The sequence below is a fragment of the Chlamydotis macqueenii genome, chromosome 2, assembly GCF_036417535.1.
Source record: "Chlamydotis macqueenii isolate bChlMac1 chromosome 2, bChlMac1.mat, whole genome shotgun sequence".
Classification (NCBI taxonomy): Eukaryota; Metazoa; Chordata; class Aves; order Otidiformes; family Otididae; genus Chlamydotis; species Chlamydotis macqueenii.
The window spans coordinates 72641876-72666638 of record NC_141557.1 but is presented as its reverse complement, the minus strand read 5'-3'; the positions used below and the strand labels follow the sequence as shown (position 1 = coordinate 72666638).

The following is a 24763-nucleotide window of genomic DNA, read 5'->3' as shown; positions in this document are numbered from 1 at the left end:
GGATTGGGACCACCTGTAACTGTAATAAACCTGGCTTCTATACTGACTTGCTCTGTAGCCTGAGGGAAGCCACTTTAGCAGCTCTGCACCATTTTCTACGTATGGCAGCGTGTGTTAACTACTTAATTAGTGCTTACGGAGTTATCAGTTCAGGGTTTTTGCGTGTGAGATTTTTCCCTTTCATAGACTGTTCTACTTCATTGACTTTTGTCATATTTATGGAGGCCTAAGGTCTTAAAGAGAAGCTCATTGCTTTCCTCAGCGATAAGAAGAGTACACATGCAAACACTACCCATGCATGTGCAATCCATCCAGCTGCATAAGGGCAACTCACTGCCTCCAGTTCCTCCCAGCTCCTGGCTTAGAGTGGAGCATTGCCTTCTCTGTTCACTGCTTTCAGCTATGGTTATTTTCTTGTGGTTTACCCTGAGCATGTTTTTTATGTTTTGTTTTTTTTTTTTTTTAATTTGCTTGTTTGCCACCATATTATTGATTTCAAAATTTGATGAAAACATGTTGTTATGATGGACATTTTCCCAAGACTCATGGCCATGTTCAAGATCTTTGCTATCTCTGCAAATCCCACAACATGGAGAACCATATCATTTGTACTGGGGTCAAGCTGTAGAGAAAGATGATCTGAAGGCAAATGCCTCCTGTGTTTTCTAGTAGGCGCCTGTAGTAATGCAGGAGGAAGCCTAATTGAAGTTTTCCTCACACAAAGCTCCAAGTCTTTTACTCCTAGCAGTCTTCTGCTGTTGACTTTAGGACTTTCTCTGGGTTTTGGGAGGTTTTCTGTGTGCTGGGTTTTTTTTTAATTATTCTTCTCATATTAAATAATAGTATAGAATGGTAGATATTCTCCATGAGTTCTCCAGTTCAGGCATGTCCTCCCAGACCCGCTGATCCTAGCTAGTGTTGCCAAAAACAAACAGAAGAAATCAGATTCATCTTGAGAGCACAGGTTGTATTTACTTACTCCTTCCATCATGCTTCATTTCAGCTGTGGCCATTTGTCGTGGTTTTGTTAGTAAGGGGGGGCTTAAGGTGGTAGCTTCTGTAGGAAACTGCTAGAAGTCGCTCCCCTTTGTTCAGTGGACTTGGCCGGGCCTAGGGCGGACCTGCTGCTGGCCAAGGCCAAGCCGATTGGTAGCAGAATGTCCCGTGATAACGCCTCTGCGATAACGTATTTAAGAAGGGGAAAACAGAAAAAAAAAGAGAGAGAGAAGAGAAGATGTGAAGAAGCTGAGCGGGGGCAGAGGCGCAGAGGGGGAGGCGCAGGCCTCATGGGCCTTGCAGGCCTCACCCTCTGGCCTCTTGCCAGGCAGCCGACTGGGCCCGACTCGGTCCAGCCCGGCTGCAAGAAGTGGAGAGGAGATGAGAAGTGAATGAGATGCAAAAAAAGATCCTGAGAGACATCTACCAGCCTGTTGTGAGGAACAGCTGCAGACGCCAAGGTCAGTTCAGAAGGAGGGGGAGGAGTAATGCGGCTCCTGGCCAAGATTCCCCTGCAGCCTGTGGTGACGACCATGGTGGAGCAGGTTGTCCCCCTGCAGCCCATGGAGGTCCACGGAGGAGCAGAGATCCACTTGGAGCCCGTGAAGGACCCCATACCGGGGGAGGTGGATGCCTGAAGGCAGCTGTGGCCCGTGGAGGGCCCGCTGGGACAGCTGTTCTGGAGAGACTGCACCCGTGGAAGAGATGACCCACGCCGGAGCAGTTCCACAAAGGACTGTGGCCCGTGGGAGGGACCCCACAATGGAGCAGGGGAGGAATGTGAGGAGTTCTTCCCCCGACCATGAAGCAGCGGTGTGAAACAACGTATGATGAACTGACTGCAAACCCCATTCCCTCTTCCCCCCCCTGTGCCACTCGGGAGGGGAAGTTGGTAGAGATAATGTTAAGCTTGGGAAGACGGAGGGGTGGAGGGAGGTTATCTTGTTCTCTGTCTCATTCTCCTGCTGTTTGTAGTAATAAATGAATAGTTTTCCCCAAGTTGAGTCTGTTTTGCCCGTGACGGTAACTTTAAGGATTTCTCCCTGTCCTTATCTCAAACCTCGAGCCGTTTTTCCTTATATTTTCTCTCCCTGTTCTCTCGGAAGGTGGGGGGAGTGAGAGAGAGACTGCGTAGTCTGGTCCGATCGGGGCTGAACTACGACAGTTATTTTGGCGCCCAACGTGGGGCTCGAGGAATTTGAGATAAGGATTGAGTTTAATTGGGAGCGGTAATGGGCAAAACAGGGATTGAACTTGACAAAAGAGCAAAATGATTAGGGGAAATTTATGTTCTGATTGTGGTGAAGGGATAAGTGGTGAATTGTGTGTAAATTGTATGGTCTATCCACTGTTGGTGTTTTGAGGATATTATTTTGATTCTTGGTGCAGGGAATTCTTTTTTCTTTTCTGTTGATGTGTATGTATTTTAATTAGAATTCTTAAATACGTAATTCGCAGAGGTGAGGGGTGGAATGTCGTGGTTTTGTTAGTAAGGGGGGGCTTAAGGTGGTAGCTTCTGTAGGAAACTGCTAGAAGTCGCTCCCCTTTGTTCAGTGGACTTGGCCGGGCCTAGGGCGGACCTGCTGCTGGCCAAGGCCAAGCCGATTGGTAGCAGAATGTCCCGTGATAACGCCTCTGCGATAACGTATTTAAGAAGGGGAAAACAGAAAAAAAAAGAGAGAGAGAAGAGAAGATGTGAAGAAGCTGAGCGGGGGCAGAGGCGCAGAGGGGGAGGCGCAGGCCTCATGGGCCTTGCAGGCCTCACCCTCTGGCCTCTTGCCAGGCAGCCGACTGGGCCCGACTCGGTCCAGCCCGGCTGCAAGAAGTGGAGAGGAGATGAGAAGTGAATGAGATGCAAAAAAAGATCCTGAGAGACATCTACCAGCCTGTTGTGAGGAACAGCTGCAGACGCCAAGGTCAGTTCAGAAGGAGGGGGAGGAGTAATGCGGCTCCTGGCCAAGATTCCCCTGCAGCCTGTGGTGACGACCATGGTGGAGCAGGTTGTCCCCCTGCAGCCCATGGAGGTCCACGGAGGAGCAGAGATCCACTTGGAGCCCGTGAAGGACCCCATACCGGGGGAGGTGGATGCCTGAAGGCAGCTGTGGCCCGTGGAGGGCCCGCTGGGACAGCTGTTCTGGAGAGACTGCACCCGTGGAAGAGATGACCCACGCCGGAGCAGTTCCACAAAGGACTGTGGCCCGTGGGAGGGACCCCACAATGGAGCAGGGGAGGAATGTGAGGAGTTCTTCCCCCGACCATGAAGCAGCGGTGTGAAACAACGTATGATGAACTGACTGCAAACCCCATTCCCTCTTCCCCCCCCTGTGCCACTCGGGAGGGGAAGTTGGTAGAGATAATGTTAAGCTTGGGAAGACGGAGGGGTGGAGGGAGGTTATCTTGTTCTCTGTCTCATTCTCCTGCTGTTTGTAGTAATAAATGAATAGTTTTCCCCAAGTTGAGTCTGTTTTGCCCGTGACGGTAACTTTAAGGATTTCTCCCTGTCCTTATCTCAAACCTCGAGCCGTTTTTCCTTATATTTTCTCTCCCTGTTCTCTCGGAAGGTGGGGGGAGTGAGAGAGAGACTGCGTAGTCTGGTCCGATCGGGGCTGAACTACGACACCATTAGATCACATTTGGGATTTATTCCTCTCCAACAATATAAAAAAGGACAAATTTGGCAAGCTGATACATTGTTCTGAGCAACTTTTTCAATTCAGAGCATCTAACTGTCCAGCACCTGTTGAATGGGATACCCAAAGATACCTTTCATCATCCTGCTTTTAATGTGGGCTTATTTTCCCAGAATATTGGGAAAACTGGTGGAGAGATTGCCTCCAGAACAATCTGTGAATGCCTCTTTAGATGTGATGTAAATAGCACATGTCTAAGAAATCTTCTTGACTCAAATCCGTGATTGTCTGGTGGAGATTACTTTCCCTTGAGTACCTCTGAATCAAAAGTATGAACCTGCTTGGCATGTGCATTTCTGAATGTGCCATTCCTCTTTAAGAGGTACCCAAAAGACTCAAGAGATGACTCCTTTGTGCATCCCCTTCCCACCCCAGCCAGGTATTTCTGTCAAGGTCAGTAATTTCCAATAAGGGGGTGCTGCTGCAGAACAAATTGCCCCTGTTAGTAGCAGCCAGCAACATTACATATATTGCAGGCTACGCAAGTATAGGGTATAGCTGGCCATGTTAAGGCACATGGCTGCCTGCGCTTGTGTCCTGGAAGGTGGCATCTGTGCCGCACGCTTGTACAGCTTCATGTAGTATATTCATTGGTCACCACCTCTTAATAAACCTGTTGCTGAATGTCCCATAGGATGTTGAGTCATTAAGGACAGATGTCAGAGAGTGACTTGGAAGGCACACGTAGCTCCTTGAGGTAGATATTTAAAAACAGAGATCCTTCTTCCCGGCAGGGGTGCTCGCTCCAGATATTCTCCGGTAAAGTTCAACACATACATGTCAGTGTCTTGAGCCTCCAGTAGTCCTCTAGCCCTGTTTGCCTACTACTTTTCTGCATTGAAATGCCAAATGTTTCTGTGGGCCGTTGTGAATGGAACTCTTGCAAATTCCAGTATTTAAAGCCTCATCTCTCTGATAAGAATGAAAGGTGAATTGACATGTTGTTTTCAAAAAGAAGGTAGATGACAGTATTCTGCCAACATAGTGGTGCTTTACCCATCTATCTAAATGTCATTAATAATTTATCTAATATGTTTTAGAAAGTTTTTATGTCCTTACAAGAACTATGTTTATGTGTACATGGCATATATATGTTTGTGCCTGTACAGGAAACAGCCTGGGATGTCTTTTGGCAGTATCAGCTCTAGGCTAGCCTTACATTAGGGCACTCTTACTCCACAGGAAGAGAGACTTTTTTTTAGATCGCTTTGGGGATTGGATTAAATTGCAATGAAGTGTTCTTAATATAGAACATGTTCACCTTACGCATTAGCGTAAAATAGCTGGGTATACTTCAAGTTTAAACCTTAGCCTATTTTGTGATAGCTTTCCTCCGTAGATGAGCCCCCAGAGATGTCCTTATTTAACTCTCAGACTTGAGAACATCTCGAATGAACGCTATAGTATCATAACCTGCAGCGCCAAGAACGTCAAGATAGAAGGGTTCTTCCTTATGAAATGTCCCCAGTATTAAAAGACCGCAAAAAGGAGTCTGTAACTTGGGGAAGGTTTTTCTTATTTGTTCTCATTTGTGAGAAGAAGAAATACTGTTAGCTCTTTGCTTCTCGCATCAAATACTTTGGTGCATGCTACTGTGAAATATGGCTGGGATTTTTTGACTGGAGTAATATCAGAGGTGCTTAGGAATTTTTTTAATATATATTTTTTCCTTACAGCCATCTTGAATAACAGTTAAAATGTTGAGAATTATCATGTCCACTCTTTTCTATTTGTCAGTAGTATCCAGACTATAGATTCAATGGAAGGAAAATCACTCCACAGTGAGTCTAAAACAGAAGTGGAAGGAGAGAAGAGAACAATCCTAATTTATCTTGATAAAGGAGAAGAAGAATTTGTTCACCCGAGGAGTGTTTGTTTATATATTTCCAGTGAAATAATAAGAACAGAGATGTATTTGGAAAGCCTTTTGCAGTTTTTAGGAGCGGGACAATTTTTTTGACTGTAAGACTGTGAAAAGTTCCTTTTTGAAGGTAGTAAACTTAATCAGACTTTTAAAGAGATTTGTTAATGTTAGCTTTTTTGCTTCAGTGGGCATAGTCTTAAGAACTGTTAGGTCTAGTATTTTGTTATTTCCATCTTTTAAAAATATGTAAACTTTCTTTTTTCCACTTATATGACTTAAAATAGTCAGACTAAGATAGACCTATTTAACATGGGGGTGGAGATATGACATTTTCTCTTATTGATTGCACACTTTCAGTAGTAGAATTTTATGTTCTGTTTAGTTGCATTTTTGATTGGCATTATGAGTTTATCTTTACATGGATGCTTATCCTCCGAGAAGAAAAGACATTCAAAAGCAAAAATAATTAAATAGCCTATAACCTACTGAAGTCCAATACAACCAGTGATGCTGTCGTCTTCTTAACAGTATCATTGTAAACATAGAAATGTATTTGATGCCGTAAGTAATCAAAGAAAGAGAGAAAACAATCTGCAAAAGGGAAAAAAATGGCTACTGTAGACCATATTACTCTAGATGTGACATGGCAGCCAAGACAAAAACTGGTGTAGGATGGAAAAACTTTTGAGTAGAGAAATATTACCGAAAGTACATATGTGTATGTGTGTGTTTCTCTTGTTGTGTTAATTTTGTCCACAACAAGTGTCCTGTAAAAAAATGTAGATTTTATAGCAGCAGTGTTTCAAAGTGACATTTAAAATTTACATCCATGCAAAATATATGGAAAGGAGTAGGAATTAAAAGGCATGAGAAAGGGGCTTTTTAGGAATTTGAGTTAGACATTGGCAATCAAGCCTGCCAGCCACTGCAGGACTGTTTACTGCTGAGTTGTAGTTACCTCTTGCTGATGTTCCACCAAGTACTACCACAATAATTTGGTAGTTAATCTGTGCTTAAAAACTACATTCTTTGCATATGGAAAGGTGACACGTTTGCACAAGCAACAGAAAGTGGCTGAAGAACATCTAATGGTTCCCTGTGTAACTGTTTTCTGGAAACAGAATCAAGAAGTGGTTAACTTCATTTGAAAAGATAAACTTAGTGTACGCACACACCACCAACCACCAGCACCCCTCCAACAGCAAGAGTGTTGAGGACGTTTCAACACTGGTGGCAGGGTACTACAGTGATCAGCAGCCCATAATTTGAAGCATCACCCTTTCCCCACCCCTTCCTCCTCAGATGTCTTTGGGGATGCCTCTTCTAATGCTGGGGTATGTGCAGCTTGTTGTTGTTGTTATTATTGGTAGCACTGTTGGTTTGTGTGCTGCATCGATACAACACCATATTCTGGAAGAATGTGAGTAAAGTATATCTTTCTTTCGTAAATGACCTGTACCTTCTGAATGTTCTTTCAGAAACACAGAGCAAAATATTTATGGTGACATTCAAGAGAAGCAGGAACTTTTGCTTGATTCCAAAATTGAAGTGCTGTAAATACATATACTCAGGGGAAAAATGGGCACACGTATAGAAAAGCTTTTTGGACCACCTAAGGTTCTGATAGTTTTTTAGAACCCTTGTTTTGAATTTCTATAATTTGTGCCAATAGACTGCAATTCTAAGAAATATTTGCTGTGAATTGGTGAAGCAGAGGTGGAAAAATTACTGGAAGCTCTTATATATTACGTTTGCATTGCAATATCACTGTCTGGGGTTGGTGTTTTATTGTGTGAAATATTTGATGCAGTGCAGAGATGAGATTGGAAAAGCTTAACAGTGTTTACAGTTAGAGCTTACCAGTGCATATGTACTACTTTACATGTAGCAAAACCCCAGTGTTTGTAGGCGAAAAGGGAATACGAGGCAGCCTGCACTGAACAACTGATGTGAAGTCCTTGGAGTAGATCTACAGGGGACTATAAAGCAGTGGAAATATAGAAAGGACTTTGGAAAAAATACAACTTCTAGAACTGTTGATTTCAGTTTTGCAGATCATCTTTTTCCCTCTCCAGTACTTGAGTTATAACCAGTTACAATTAGAGTGTTATTTTTGCAGTTAACACTAAGAAATTGTTGTTGCTGGTGTTTGTTTGTTTGCTAATTAAAGTGGGATGCTTCTTACTAACCATTTGGTCGCTTAACATAGGAGAGGACATGGCTGGTGCATGAGGATACAGGAAAGGCACAAGAGTCCCTGAAGCTCCTTGTGTGCACTGCAGATGTATTTGAAAATACGGAGTGATTTTGTGATTAAAATGGGAGATTACTTTCAGTGCAGATAAATGCCGAGTAATGAGGAGAGGAAAATATGCAATATATAGCAATATAGAAAATATGCAATATCTAATATAGCAAAACATAAAACTGTGCCTGGACAATGACTAATTCCTATGTGTTACTGCTCAGGAAAGGGGCATTGGGTTTATTTTGGGTAGTTTTCTGCAAACACCTGCTCAGTGCTAGTTTAAAGAGAAAAAAAATAAAATTTTGGGAATGCTTATGGAAAAGGAGTAGAGGACAAAAGAGAAGGCTTGGACATGCCACGTTATAAATCCACATCTTGAATATTGTATGCCATTTTTGACCTTGTTCCGAGATGTAGTAGAAGAGGAAGAGGCATGGAGAAGAATGACAGGCTTGGGCTGGGTTCTGGAAGAAGAAAGGGTAGATAAGATTGGGACTAATCAATCTCAAAAAGGGATATGATGAAATGGAGGAGAAAGGAAGATGTAAGTGGTTTCAAAAGTAAATTGGATAATCCCATAGGGGATAAGGATTTATGAAACGGTTAGGGTGCACCCTATGGCTCTGGGCAAATTTTAGGAATCGCTAAATTTCTGGTGGCTGGAGTTGGGGAAAATACTCAGACAGCATTGTTCACACCTGCCATCATCTTCTGCTCGTTCCTTAGATATCTGTCCTAAGCCATTCAGAAACAGCATACTCTGACAGACAAACCTTTCAGTTAAGAGTACCACCACTAGTACATGCGTACCTGAGCACGTAAGAGAGGCTTGGCTGTCCTTAGAGCACCTGTTTGGATGTGTCCCCAGTATTGTTGTAGGGCGGGGAGTGTTTGTACTCAAGGCTTTCTATGTAAGCCAAACGGAACTTCTCCAGAATTTGGGAGACAGTAACAGCTAGAGAGGAACTTGGGAATGTAACTTTTAGATTATTGGGAAGTTGCGTGTTACTTGTTTTCGTTTTAACTCTTTATCTAGAGGTCTGACATTGTGCATTTTAATTGTTATCCCCTCCTATTTTGGAAAGGTAGCTTTTATTTGTCTTCTGCCATTGGAATGGGGATGATGATACCTTTGCTGTTCTGCCCCTTTTGCAACTTCTGTATTTTGTGTCTATCTTCCTTTTGAATAAGACCAGTTCCTTTCTTATCTGTTGCCCATAGCTTTTTTTCTTTCCCTCTAAGAGCAGCTGCCTGAAAATGGTGACTGTTATCAGGTTTTCAGCAGCAGCTGCAAAACCAAGTAGTTGTCTTAATTTCATTTTGCATCTGTATGGTGAAGCTTTGCCCAGTAGTAGTTACGTCCTCACCTTCAAGAAGATCACATCACATTAACAGTTTCCAGTTGGAAGGGGTTTTTTGTAACTATAGGAGCTGTTTGTTTACCTCTTAAACAAAAATAGTTTTGCATTAGTTGACAATACTCAGGGTAAATTGCCTTTTCTTCCAAGCCCTTATTGTTTTTTGAAGGCTCAGTTTGAAAGGAGAGGGCTGTGGTGGTTTGTTTGTCTAAGAGTGGTCAGGCACTGGAACAGGCTGCCCAAGGAACTGGTGGAGTCACTCTCCCTGGAAGTATTCAAAAAACACATAGACGTGGCACTTCACGACATGGTTTAGTGCACGTGGTGGTGTCAGGGTGATGGTTGGACTTAATGAGCTTAGAGGTCTTTTCCAACCTTAAAGATTCTAGAATATGCTATCACCATTAAGGTGCTAAAGTGCAGAACTGCTTTTTGTTTGTCATAAAATTATATATTAAAATTGTAACATATAGTTGTAATTAACCTGAAAATAAGTAACCTCAATGCAAAACTTTCACGTGAGGAAATTTAGAACAGAGAACAGTTAATGTTCTCTGGCACTTTGTCTTTTATTTTCATCCTCATTTGCTGCACCGCATGTCCAAGACTGTCCGGTGATGCAACCTTTGCTTATGTGTATGTATAGTATGAAGTACTGCTTTACATCTCTGAGTTCTCTCTTCCCTTTTGAGGACCAAATGTCAAAAGAAGGAGTCCCCTATGATTTAAGATGTAGAAAGTCACAAGCTTACAGTAGTAGTGACAAACGCTAGCAAACATATTTTAACTCCTTCGATGCCGTTTTCTAATTCATACCAGCTGACCAAATCTCCCTGCACAGTTACAGTTTCTAAAGCCGACAGGTTTTTGATTCCAGTCTAAGTATCCTAAAAGTGTGTTTACAAGATTGGATGTAAGAGACTTCTTCCACTGAACTGCAGCTGTCCCTTGTTTGTGGTTTGAAACTGCAACTATTGACAAGTGCAGGCAGAGTTTATATAAAAACTCAGAAGGTTTCTTGCCAATTCAATAAGCATGGAATTGGTGTGTGCTGTTTACATCTTGATGGGTCTTGCCAAAAGTTGTGTGTCTCAAGGTGTATAATCAGAAGTAATTTTCTGGTATTTGAGTATGTCCTTGGAGTATGAGTCATGGGAAAAGATCTACTCAAAGCTCTTACGCAAGTTTACTGACTTTTTTTTGGCTTACTGTAGTCTATTGTGCTTTCCTAGTTCTACAGTTTTTTTTCACTATGGCTAGGACAGAAGCCATAAAATCTTATACCAGGCTTTAGAAATCAGAGGTCATTTCAGTTAATTCAATTTTCCTTCCCTATGGAGAATCAAACCATTGCGGCCAGTGATACCATCGTGTGTTCCTAATGAAATATGATGCAACAGTGGTGTTCCTGCAAATTCCACGAGAAGAGGATTCTTTTAAAGGAATATAATCAACATAGCACGGTTTACAATAGAAAAGTATTGAAAGCATCTCATCGATTTTTATATTTGGTATGAGTCCAATTTTTATTTATTCTGCTGAAATGAAAAAAGGTATTTGATAAGCTGTGAAAAAGTTAGGAATAAATGTGAAACTTCTCTGGCAACATAAAATACTAATTTTCCATTTCATTTTGTTCACCTCCAGTCTCATTGAGACTGATCACAAACTGAATTCAGTTTCTTACTCTTTGCTTTAAACAATTGAAAAATCTTGAGTTGTCTTTAACTTCTTCACAAAAAGTGATATAGTAAGAAGATTAAATCACTAATACAACAAGAAAGACTTTTTAAAGTAATAAAAGCTTATTATGGTTTTGACAAGGCCATGTAGTAATAGGACAAAGGGTAACAGCTTTTAGCTGGAAGAGGGTGGGTTTGGATTACACATGAGGAGGAAATTCTTTGCTGTGAGGCTGATGAGACGCTGGAACAGGTTGCCCAGAGAAGCTGTGGATGCCCCGTCCCTGGAAGTGTTCAAGGCCAGGTTGGATGGGGCTTGGGTGACCTGGTCTGGTGGAAGGTGTCCCTGCCCAGGGCAGGAGGGTTGGAACCAGATGATCTCTAATGTCCCTTCCAGCCCAAACCATTCTTTGATTCTGTGATTGTATAGCTCCTTTGACAGACAACTTGCTTAATTAATCATAACAGATTTATAAGCAGAGATGTATTTATTTAAACATATTTAATATAAATACTTCATTTATATGTGAAGGCAGTTTCCGAAATACAACTAGAAAAACATAAAATGCTCTAAAATTGTGTTTTGTTAATCTTTCTCTTAGTATGTCTCTCACACTTCATATGAGTCAAAGTAAGCAACACTGGAATACACTTAAAATGTGGAGATATAGGTTATTCCAGTTATTTAAGTGAGTCTAATGTCTTCACTGGACCCACAAGTGTTTCCAGTAACTTGTAAAAATAAAATATCATTGCATATTATTAGAACTTTAGAATTACAGCTTCTTTCAAAAGATAACGAAGAATGAAGCAAGATCCACCAAGGGCATTTAATTAACAACTTACTTATGCGTGTTTTAATTGTACTTTTTAAGACCTCATACGCATGGTGTCCCGAAGTACCTGTTTGTGAGATAACAGCTGTGGGTTTCCAGTAGATTTTAACAGTCTCACACCTCGGTTTTCAAGAAAAGGCTTTCAACTTTCCTATCTTGGCCTGTAACACATTTTTCCAATGTTTTAAACCCCACTGTCCCCTCTCCCCATGCATACTCCATTACTTTAATCTGACAAATTTTATGGAGATTTTACATAGAGACTTTAACATGTAGATGAATTATAGACCCAAAGTGTTCTCTTAGTTTCTCTTATAATACCAAGTAATTAGCATTTGTATTTCTAATGTGGAGAACAGAAAAACCTGTCCCTTCTGTATCATAAGGAATGGCTTGTTTACTTGCATGCCTTCAAATTCTGTCTATTTAAGGGACTGGGAGCAAGACCAGAAAGACATAATGCTCTATTTGCCAATTCTAATAGCAAAAATTGTTTAGACTTGAGAAATATCTCATTGTCTATGAATCCGTTAAAATATCCATCACTGCATGCGTCTTGTTTCCCTCTCACAGAAGTACAGTCTGTATTTCTTCATTTCCATTTTCCTTTAAAGACTATTATGCTTTATATGATCTTGTCAATCAAGTTCTTTATTTGGCTTATTGTAGGTGTCATTTTCATCTGTATATTAACTTCTCATGACATTTGAAACAAAAGGCTTCTGCTTTCTCTTTGCAATCTTGGTGCTGTTGGATGCCTTAGAGAGGCTGGAAAGGGAAAAAGCAGAGTGTTAACCTACTATGAACGTTGAATGAAACCTTCGAAAAATAAGTATGTGATGACTGGTCTGGTTTGCTTGTTTAAAAATTATTTTCTCACAACTGTAAAAGGAATTTGTTGGATCACTTGAATTTTGCTCTGTGCACAGTGTCTATTTCAGTGACTTCCAGGGAACTGAGTTTCATATTTACCGTATGTTCTTAATATGAGTAGCGTGTTTTCATGCTAATAGGGATTTTGGGACTGCCAAGTTAGTAAAAGATAAGTAATAGAATTTGATTTGTTTAAACTGTTTACAGGTACATCCACCTTTATGGAAGCATTAGCAGCCAATGGTACAACCAACATCCAGACATCTGTAACAGGAGTGACAGCCAGCAAAAGGAGGTTTATTGATGACAGGAGAGATCAACCTTTCGATAAAAGGCTACGTTTCAGTGTGAGGCAAACGGAGAGCGCATACCGGTACAGAGACATTGTTGTCAGGAAACAAGACGGATTCACACACATTTTGCTATCAACAAAATCATCTGAAAATAATTCACTAAATCCAGAGGTCAGAACAGTTCTGATTTTTGGGGGGTGAAGAGTGCTGGGGGAATTCTAAGTTTCTGTCTCATTTGTGCCTGTTATTCAGGCACAAGCATACACACGTAAAACAAAACTCAGGTTGTTGCTTGCAAGATGTTATACGTACAACTGACTTTAAGTGTAATTCAGTTGAGTTTAACTATGTTATCTGAACAAATAGATATACTGCCTTTTATAAGACGTGATGATTTATGAAATGCAACTTGGAACAAGCTTTACCCTAAATTAAGGTTCTTTTTTTCTGAACTGGTTGCATATGCCATCTGCTGTCCAAATTACAGAAATGCAGAATGAGTGCTTTAGTTACAGATAATGTCTAACAGCTCTTTTCTTAATTATTTCATTATCTTAGTCTAATTACATTTTTGAAATGCAAAGCTTCTAATACTTTTTTAGAACTTTATTATTTTTGAATAATGAAAAAAGTTAACTTCTCTAATACGACGGTTGAGTGGAACCAAGGAAAAATTAAAGATGTTGAAGACTGAGATCTCATGGGGGGAAGAGGGAGGGAGAACAGTATGCTACTTTCTAATTATGTAATAAAAAGATTCCAATTTTTTTTAAATTATTTTTCAGGTAATGAAGGAAGTCCAAAGTGCACTGAACACAGCAGCTGCAGATGACAGTAAACTCGTGCTGTTCAGTGCAGTTGGTAGCATTTTCTGCTGTGGTCTTGATTTTATTTATTTTATAAGACGTTTGACAGATGATAGAAAAAAGGAAAGCACTAAGATGGCAGAAGCTATTAGGTATGTAAGATTATTTTCAGTCATCTGAGTGGGTATTCTTCATCGTGTAGTCTGGCTTGTTTTATCTTTTTTATTTCAAAAGCCTCTAATTCAATAAGATCTGAGACATTCACCTGTTATGTGATACAGTGTGCAGCACTTCTTTATACTCTCAGTCCCTTTCTATTTGGGTTGTCATTTCATGCACTGCTATTTTTACTACTAAAATTTAACTATGAAAACTGGTAGTATGGCAATACTCCTCCAGTTGAAACCAATTTTTAAAGACTTAAACAGCCCGAGGGTTTCAGGAAAACTAATTTAACATGCACAAATACAAGATGTGCATTGCATGAGTAGCTTAATATGGTACATTCAGAGCAGTGGAATGCTGGATATTTTAGAGGAGAAGATTAATACTAGTGAACATCATCCCAACACTAGGTACCAAACCTAACATTTAAATAAAATGAGCTGAACAACTACAAACTAGAAGAATGTATATGGAAGACGTAAGGGTCTTAGAGAGACATGTTTTAACAGTACGAGCAAGTAGCTTATCATTGAACACTGGTTTTGAGGGCCTGGGCTCTTGGATTAGTTCCTATATCCTTCTGGAATATCTGTATTCCTTCAGAGACCCATGTTCTGTTGGTCGTTATCAATATTCCCATCTCTAAAAAAGGCCTTGTATCATGTAAAGCCTGTATCTTTGGAGACACAGTTGCCTCACAGAGATGATGATAGTCATTTGTTGAAAGGAAAATTTTCAATCACTCCATGTAAAAGTTGCTCGTGCAGAGACTTCAGATGTGGCATGGGGACAGAGGCTCTTAACTCTTCTGTCACTAGCTTAATTCAGGCCCTTCCAGAAGCCTGATTTGCCACCTGTTACTCATTGTGAATAAAATGCATCAATATATAGGCAACTCAAAATACCTACGAAAACCCCCTTCAAATATAATAATTTTTGTAAATATGATAGAGATGGTCCCCTCTGGAATATCCAGACATGATTAAAATTAACATCTTAAGTCTCTGAGTGGGATGTTTATCTGGTGGCTTGGATAAGATGGTGTCAGTAGAAATTTTTTTTGCATTCATCTATTTCAGTTCACTAGAATGAGATAACAAGAAGCATGGTAACCTTCTGATGGATGCAATATAGTAAAAACGTCCTGTTTTGCAGAAATACAAAAACATGTGACACAAAAAAAGAGCGAACTTTAAAATTACCACTAAATCACACTTTTAAAAATTTTTGATAAAAATCCTGTATTTCAGCCACTAATACTGAAATGAAAAATCATCTGTCATTCAGAGCAAAGGAGTGCTTTACCATGCGGACTCAACTGTATGTTACACATCTTATTCTAAGCAGGCATCAGAATTTGTCATGTACTTAAACTAAATATGGATAACTTCTTTATTATATGTGGTAACTATTAACTGAGAAATGTCTGCACCTCAATTTTGAGGTTTTAGAAGTCTCCATTTGGTCTAACGCTTACACGCACGTACAGAAACATGCATGCTTTTTCCTAAGAATATTTTGAAGTCATTCACTGTAAGAAAGTGATTCCTGATGTTCAGAGGGAAGCTCCTGTGTTTTGATTTGTGCTCGTTCCCTCTGGTCCTGTCACTGAACACCACTGAAAAGAGCCTGGGTCCATCCTCTTTGCTCCCTCCCCTCAGATATTTATACACTTTGGAGCCTTCCCTTCTCCAGATTGAAGTCCCAGCTCTCTCAGCCTTTTTTCATACAAGAGATACTCCAGTCCCTTAATCATCATAGCTCTTTGTTGGACACTCAGCAGTAGCTCCATCTCACTCTTGGACTGGGGAGCCCAAAAGTGGACACAGTACTCTAGGTGTGGTCTCACCAGTACTGAGCAGAGGGGAAGGATCACTTCCCTCAACCTGCTGGCAGCACTCTCCCTACTGCAGCCCAGTGTACCATTTGCTTTCTTTGCCACAAGGGCACACTGCTGGCTCATGTTCAACTTGGTGTCCACCAGGACTCCCAGGTCCTTTTCAGCCAGTCAGGCCACAGCCTGTACTGGTGACTGGTGATGTTCCTCCCCAGGTGCACGACTTTGCACTTCCTCTTGTTGAACTTCATGAGGTTCCCGTTAGCTCATTTCTCCAGCCTGTCAAGGTTGGCAGCATGGATGACAACGTGACCCTATCAGCCCAGTTTTGTATCATCAGCAAATTTGCTCAGGGTACACTTTGCCCCATCATCCGAATCATGAATGAAGCTGTTAAACAGTACCGGACTCAGTATTGACCAGGCACACTGATGGTGACTGGGGTGCACCACTAGTTACTGGACTCCAACTAGATTTTGTGTCACTGATCACCACCCTCTGGACCAGCCATTCAGACATTTTTCAGTCCACCTCACCATCTGCTCATCCAGCTCATACATCAGCAGCTTGTCTATGAGAGTCTAATACGAGACAGTGCGAAAAACCTTACTCTAAAGTCTAGGTAGACAATATCCACTGCTCTCCCCTCATCTACCAAGCTAACCACTTCATCGTGGAAGGTTATCAAGTTGGTTTAGAAAGTGATGTCACCGTGGAGATTATTATTACTGTGTTTTCAAGGACCGGTGCATTTTATTCTTTCTATATATGTAGTGAATGCATGTTTCTGTTTCTTTTCAGGAATTTTGTGAATACTTTTATTCAGTTTAAGAAGCCTATCATTGTAGCAGTAAATGGCCCAGCCATTGGACTTGGAGCATCTATATTGCCTTTGTGTGATGTGGTTTGGGCTAACGAGAAAGCTTGGTTTCAGACACCATACACTACTTTTGGACAAAGTCCAGATGGATGTTCATCCCTTACATTCCCCCGGATAATGGGCCTGGCTTCTGTAAGTACCTTGCAGGGTAGGGGCTGACAGCTTCACAATGTAGTTGTGATAATTTTTTTAGAGTGATTTCAAGACTTTTTACATTTGCTGTTTGGTTGCTTCTTTAATTTTTTATTTCTCTCATGAAAACTTTTCATGAGAAACCAGTATTTATAGCTTCTCTGCTCCATACTGTTACAACTTAGTCTTCACCCAAGAGGCACAGCACCTAATCCCGTGCCGTGGGCACCCTTAACCCTGACTGTTGCAGAAGGGGAAGGTGGTACCAAGACACACCTTCCCAGCTGATGCCTCCTGAGGGCCAACCACCAGTGCCTTCTGTTCAGCACAGCATCCCAGTGTAGCAGAGAATGGGCTTGTCTGCACTCAGTGTCCTTACGTAGCAGAGCGCAGTGTCACGAGCTATTGGCAGTCTCGTGCAAAATAAGTAATTGGCTTTCATGCACTCATTCTAAAAGTCGTTTTGAACTTTGTCGCTTTGTAGATCTCTGCTGATGTTGAACACTAGTGTGTTATGCAGGAAATACGCAGTCCAAATCAGCTTTATGAAGGATTTTTTATTTTTTTTCAGTCTTGCACTCTGTTTGCAGTATTGGTGGACTGGAAAAAAAAAATGGTAACGCATTGCACTGTTGCTCAAAGCATAAGCCACATGTTACTTAGTATTCCTTTTCTTGCATTCCAATTAGATGAAAGAATCAAATGTAACAAAGCTATTTAAAAATCTCTTACCTACCTATTTTATTGTTGCTTGCTGGTTTTTATGCTATATTCTTTGAAAACTTCGACCTATGATGACCCATTCCAATTTGAATAGTAACAGTATGAAAGCAGCACTTGTAGTTACACTTGCTTTTCCTAAATAACTGTTTATTATAAAGACCATTTTTTTCCCCGTAGGTATTTATTGATTTAAAAATACAGATTTAGATTTAGATTTATTAAAAACATCAGTTTGAACAGATCTAATGACTAATTGTGTGATGTCTGGATTTAGTTATTAGAAGAGAACAGAAAAGGTAACTGAAGTAGATTAACAGTTATAAGAGTATCTTTAATATCGTAGCATGTTTCAAACTACTGACTGTTCCTTTCCCTTTTTATTTGGCCATCCATTCATCTATCCATTCATCCATCCATCCCCATCCTGTAGAGACATGTGGTTGTTACTTTTTGTTTCTCCAAAAGTCGTATAAAAACACAAGAAGCTCTTCCTAGTATACTCTTCCACGTGTGCTTGTGAATGCTCTCATTTTTCAATGTAAAGACTTAAATTGAAAACTTCCACTGAGAACAATTCCATAATATTTGGTGCAAAAGTTGGGGGGGGGGGTGGGGGGGTGGAAGTCCACTGTTTTTATATTATCCTCAACCCTCTGCAGTACAGCTATGCTAATGCTGTATGGGACAAAGTTGGACTTTAAGCAGCAGATTTTATGAAAATACATGCAGAATCCATACTGAAAATATTTGTAAGGTAGCGTGCTTTGTACCTATAGATAGGGAGAGAGAAGTCAGCAGAAAGAAGAGATTGCATGAGTGAGGTGAGAAACATTCCGGGGGGAAAAAATTTAAAAATCCTACAAAAGACAGAATTAAGGCCATCATAAAATTTGCTACAAATGTATTAATTCAGCAATGTTAGTCTTACTCTTAGCTCTTGTAAGTCAGATTCAGTGCATTCTTTTTATTGTCAGCAGTTATGTAAAAGTCTTCAATTGCAAGATTGTTGAAAATATTTTCCCTACCGAGTCAGTCTTGTCTGGTGAGCAGGTCTGTTGTGAAGATTTTTTTTTTTTCTTTTTTTTCACAGAACATATTCAACAGAGGTCATTGTTACAGGGAATTTGAAGCCCAGACCTTAGGATTCAAAACTGTGTTGGTAGTATCAAGAATTTAAGAAGGATTCTTAGACTTGGCTTTTGAGTTTTGAAAATAATCCATATTAGAGATTAAGGGGACTTCTGTTTGGGGAGATATATTATTGTGTGTCTCCTGTGGAGTTCTTGGTCTGGTTCTCTGGTCCTGGATATAAAGCACAAGAGCCACATGATCAAGCTTCACACATTGGGTTTCCCTGTTGGTCTTCAGCACACTTGGCAGTATTTCTTATGCTTTTCTGTCAGTCAAGAGGGATTCACTTTCCATAGTGCCTGTAGTCCATGTGGTCTCTGTAACACCCAGGGTCTCGGGCGTTACGGAGACCAGCTGCCTCTTGATCATAGTGCAAGAGAGCTGAAGTGCTCCACGGCAACTAGCGCCTGTGGGTTCACACAAAAGGTTCCCCGTGAGCCTCAGAGCTCACTGTAAGAGAATAAACAGAGGATGTCCCAGTGAAGTTCTTCTGTGGAAGGAGAAAGACATACATACTGAGTAGAAAATGAGGGTCGCTTAAAATCTTATATCAATATTTTTATCATCTTGATTTCTATTGCTGTATTACGTTTCTTGGAAAGTAACCACCAAGTGTGTTAATTTTCACAGCAGATACGAGACATGATATATGATTAAAACTTGTTTAGCAGTGGGTCTCCAGCAGATGTTGTGTATAGATCAAAAGTGAAGATGCCAGAGTAAAACTTTGCCTTTCAAAACCTGTTGATGAGAGCGCTCATTTCATGTGAGATCTTCTGCTAATGCTGTGTGACAGCTGGCAGAAATGAGATAACTGCACCATTATCATTTGTGGTTTTTCACGTTCAGGAGAACTCAACAGTTGCTACTGAGTTTTAGGAAAAAAAAAATTAAGGTTTTTCTAGCATTCATTTTTATCCCTGTTACCAAAGATACACGTGAAGAGTATGTGGACCTCACCAGCTGACTTAAATTTCTGACTTTCCTAACTCCCAGTTAGATTGGCTTTATGTTTTGATCTTTGATATAAATGTTAAGTATCTTTTAAAGTTATTTCAAAATAGTTTTTTTTCCATATTTCCCTAAGAAAATTGTTCCTGTATTTAGACAAACTTGTGTATATCACTGATTTTTTGGCTAATGTTTCAAGTTATTATCATTCATACATAATCTGGGAGGTCAGAAGGTATAGCTGTGATGATAGTTAATGAACCTCATATATTTGATTTTGCTTTCATCAAAGGTAGAACTATAGGGATGTATAATTTGTATCTTTACTTTGAGGCTTGTTTTTTTTTTAAACTTTCCACATTAACTTAGAGAGATGTGCTGTGATAAATTTTATGTAAAAGATCCTAGGAAACATCTCTCTCCTCTCTGGGTTTTTTTTTTTTTTTTTTTTTTTTTTTGTTACATGCCTAGTGGACTAGGAGTCAGCAACCAAACTGAACCCAGACTTTGTATTTCATTGCAAAGGGGAAAGTAATAGAGCTCTGAGTTTTCAAATTTCTTCATGTTTAAAATGACTGTACTAGGAACATTGCCTGCAGTAATGAGATAACTTGAGCTCCTGAACTGAAAGTTGCTGTAATAATTACCAAACTTCCAGTACTAGAAAAAATTAAAAAATACCTCACTATTTTGTCCTCAGAAAATTTTACAGCATCACCTGTCAAGTTTGGGTGTTTTATAACAGCCTTATTGCCCATATTCCAAGAGTCAAATGATGACTTTGTAATATTTTCAGTGTAAATTAGTCATTAAGAAACAGTAAAACTTTTTTACGTTGACAATTACTCTGACTTTTTATTCTTCACTGGCTGTTTCAGTGAAGACTTCGCTACAAACAAAGTCTAATGATGTAAGAAACTTCACTTAAGGGTAGAATTAAAGCATAAGCGTAAATGGTTGTAGGATGAAGTTTTAATAGGGAAGCTGATAAATAGAGAAGTGTATGATAATTACAAATTAAAAAGATTTACAGAACTAGAGATCATCTTATTGCATAGAACATAGTACTCTGTTCTGTACCTTTAAACTATGTACAAGATCTTTTAAATACTGGGGTTTTCTCAATAAGACTGATAAATCGACTTTTGAAAGGATTTATCAGTTCAATATTGAACTCTTGAGTAAAATGGCAATGTTTATTTTCTATTAATTCAATCAGATATTGAAATATATCCTGCTCACTTCAGTGGGTTTTGGAGGTCGAACTCTAAGATGAGCCAGCTATTTTAAATATTGCATCATAAATTAAATTCTGCTGAAGACTGGTGAGATGTGCTGAAAATAAACCACAAATTTAGGTTTCAAACGTTTTCAGTATTAAAAAAAAAATTTTAGTTGCAAAATGTTTAGCTGTTCTTTTCTACTAAGACTGGCAGCTCCCAGGAGGTCTACTACCAAAACTGGATTATCCTTATAATTTGCAAATAATGTAGAATCTTAGCAAAGATTTCATTGCTGCATTTTATAAAGCACTTTCTTCACTGCTGTTTTACAGATCTGTCAGGCATTACAACCTATTATCACATGTACAGTTAATCAAGTCAGCAATATTGCAAGAAAGCTAGAGCTAATGAATACTCGTGAATGGGAGATGACAAAAGCCGTTTTCACGTTTAACCCTTTTTCATAGACCTCTGTATTTTTATAACTGTGGACGTAGCACAGTCAACAACACTGACCAGCTATCTATAGGCAAGTCGTAGAATCATAGCATGGTTTGGGTTGGAAGGGACCTTTGAAGGTCATCCAGTCCCACCCCTCTGCAAAAAGCAGGGACATCTTTGACTGGATCAGGTTGCTCAGAGCCCCATCCAACCTGGCCTTGAACGTTTCCAGGGATGAGGTATCCACCACCTCTCTGGGCAACCTGTTCCAGTGTTCTACAACCCTCAGTGTCTTTAATAATTAAAAGTTGGAAGAGCTATAATAAAACAATTTAAAATAGTGCAGGCATTTTTTTTATTTGTTTTGAACATTTTTCCTTTAATGAGTTTTGTCTCATTACATTTCATACCAGAAGTAACTTTTTATCCCTTCAGGCCAATGAAATGTTGTTCAGTGGAAGGAAGTTGACTGCGCAGGAAGCTTGTGCCAAAGGACTCGTCTCTCAAGTGTTTTGGCCAGGAACATTCACACAAGAAGTAATGGCTCGAATTAAGGAACTTGTCACATGTAATTCAGTTGTGAGTTTCCTTTTCCCTTTTTCCTACAACACATTTTTATGATTAGATTATTAAGAATTAGTCTAAGTATTATTAGACTACATCATTATGTGCTTAAAAAGAAAAAAGACCATTTTCATTAAACAAGGACTGCATTTTAGTATAGCAATTCTTTTAACACATTCTCATGCGTCTTTTTTTGTTTCTGGGGGGTTTTTTTAGGATTTTTTTTTTTAGATTTGTATCTGACTCTTCTTCATCATATACTATAGTACATTGCGGTTAAGAACACTAAAACATCATTGGACTCTTCACAATATATTTTGGTTTTGACATAGTTGCATAAATCCAACTTTTACTTACTCTAACTGTGTAAACAGTTGCCCTAAGAACTGCACAGAAACACAGAAATCTTGAGTTATCTTGAGCTGTAACTTAATATCTTGACTTGTAATTTAAATTGCCAAGGAAATAAATGCAGTCTTTGACATTACGTTGAACTTACTTAGTTTTACAACTAATAGAATCATAGAACAGTTTGGGTTGGAAGGGACCTTCAAAGGTCATCTAGTCCAAGCCCCCTGCAAGGAGCAGGGACATCCCCAACTAGACCAGGTTGTTGTTCATTTGTGGTTGTGTGCACTACTGGCAGTTGCACGAGATAGCTAAAGCTACCAATATTTGATGCTTTCTTACAGGAAGAAATGCAGTACAAATTAACTGTTCTGTGCATTAGAAATTTTGGATTTTGAAACAGATTAATAGTTTCCTAAATGGAAAAGCAAATGAGATTTTTTCAATCTACTTTAAATGCTCCTGAGATTCAAGGTCTGCCTGGTTATTAGAGCAGTTCTGGATAATAGTGTTATGACTAGCTTTCACCAAAATGGAGTTGGAGTTTTCCCTAGTTATCTTTAAAAAAATCATATATACAGATTAATAGTTATGGTTTTATGATTTTCATTATTTCCACATTTTTGTGCACTTGTAAATTGTGCTCATCTAGGGTAAAGGAAATCCTGTGTAATGCTACGAGAGAGACTCTATGAGAAACATTTCTTAGAGTCATAGTATGTCTGTGAATTGGTAAGCTTAAGTTCATAAGCAACTCCAGGATTCATCCACATAAACCTACAAGTGCCAGTTGCTCAATTCTTATGTAATACTAATACAACTCCCCGTTTTTGGTTTGGTTTTTTGTTTGTTTTTTTTTTTTTGCCTAGGTACTTGAAGAATCCAAAGCTTTAGTACGTAATATAATGAAGGTGGACTTGGAACAAGCAAATGAAAAGGAGTGTGAAGTTTTGAAGAAAATCTGGGGCTCAGCACAAGGCATGGACTCAATGTTAAAATACCTGCAGAAGAAAATTGACGAGTTCTGATGAGATCCCCATTGACACTGGAATTGTATTTCTTGGACTCTAGGGCAAGCAAAGTATGCCCATTTTAAAAAAAGTATGCCCACCCCTTGCTCAGCTTGGGAACAGAGGTAGACCCCCTCCCCTTTTATTTTCAAGGGGTTTAAAAGTACTGTATCACTTAAATTTGAACAAAACTCCTTTCTCCCTGATTGTTACATATAGATATATCCACACACACACAGAGGTGTATGTGTGTGCATATATATGTCTTTTTATATATATATATATATATTAAAAAAAAATGTGTGTGAGAGTGTGTATGTAGACACACACACACACACAAGCTAAAAAACAAGAGTGCACTACCAAACATCTCTCTAAAGGCTCTAGTTTTTGTTATCTTTGGCTAGTACTGTATCAAATAGAGAATGGTTTAAAAAGTGACTGGTGTTGCATTATTTTCTGTCTGGCAGGGAAATGTGGAATAATGCTTTTCTTTCTCATTAGAATACAGAATTGAAACGGGTATTAGCCAGCCCTTACTTTCACTGCCCAACGAGTCAGCTAAGATACAAGGCGTTGTGTCAGAAGAAGGCTGAAATACCTCAAGCAATGGAACATTCTAAAATTTTGGGGAATTAAACCCTATTAAGATTGAATCACAGATATCCCCCAAAAGAGAGTGTGCTCAGGATTAATGCTAAGAAAACACTTTCTTTTGGGGGAGGAGGTATAGAGGGGTGGGAGGAAGGGGGCAGGAATATGTTTAATTCTTACCCAGATAGCATGAAGAAACCACTGTCTCTTGGGGAAGCGGAATGAGGGGAAATGGGAGGGAAATGGAAGGGGGAAGGGAGGAAAAAAAAAAAAAAAAAGGAAAAAAAGCTTGTTTTGCAGTATTAGTGAATCACTGAATATCTTATGTATGAATATTCTAAGTTATAAGTTAGTTTTAGAGGGTTTTTAAATAGTCTTTCTGGGTTTGTTTTGTTTGTTTTTTGTTTTGTTTTTTTTTTTAATAACTACATAAGTGCTTCTGTTGCTGGGTGAGATTACTACTTTATATAGAGTTTGGGGTTTGTTTTCGGTTCTTTTTTTTCCTATTTGCTGGTTTAATTGATGTATTACACCAAAAAAGCATTTTACGTTCATAAATTTTAGGTTCACTTAGAATATATTATTTAATAAGTTAAAATTCTTTTGGCACACTATTAAGTAAAAAAAAAAACATTTAAAAAAAAAACTACCTTATATTAGATGTTTAATGTTCTTTGTCTATGCTTTTTTATTATTTTAAATATACACTATATATACAGTATGGTGTAAAAGAGTGCCCTGTGTAAATAGACCTATTTTGCATTCCTTTCAGGAGTGGTTATTGATTCCTGACTGCAGATATCTATTATTACTTGGGTATCTGTGCTTGCAATCTTATTGAATGTATTATGAAGAATGAAAAAGAAATCAAACCTTATTTTTGTACAGTTTTGAAGTTTTTACTTGGAACTGACCCACCTCCCCTTCCCAGTGGAGAGCTGTACAGTGTGTAAATCTGCCTTTACCTTGGATTGGTACAGTATTTTTGCATCTGTGGGACCTACTTTTTTTGTTCTAGTAGTTTGAACTATATATAAACTGTACAATCTGTAAAGTTTTTATAGAATAAATATTCAGCTGTGAAAACTGGTTAAATAAAACTAATATTTCTTAACACA

General features: G+C 39.3%; 1 protein-coding gene across 3 annotated transcripts in view; it reads left to right on the top strand.

Moving 5' to 3' along the window:
• The window catches only part of CDYL (chromodomain Y like), a 110223-nt gene extending 85460 nt beyond the window's left edge, over window positions 1-24763 (top strand). For all 3 annotated transcript variants that reach the window (XM_086740251.1, XM_086740253.1, XM_086740252.1), the window contains 5 exons: window positions 12755-13011; window positions 13626-13798; window positions 16450-16660; window positions 21565-21708; window positions 22911-24763. In XM_086740251.1, coding sequence (XP_086596377.1) covers window positions 12755-13011; window positions 13626-13798; window positions 16450-16660; window positions 21565-21708; window positions 22911-23069 — 944 coding nt within the window. In that variant the 3' untranslated portion in view covers window positions 23070-24763. The remainder of the gene's footprint in view (window positions 1-12754; window positions 13012-13625; window positions 13799-16449; window positions 16661-21564; window positions 21709-22910) is intronic.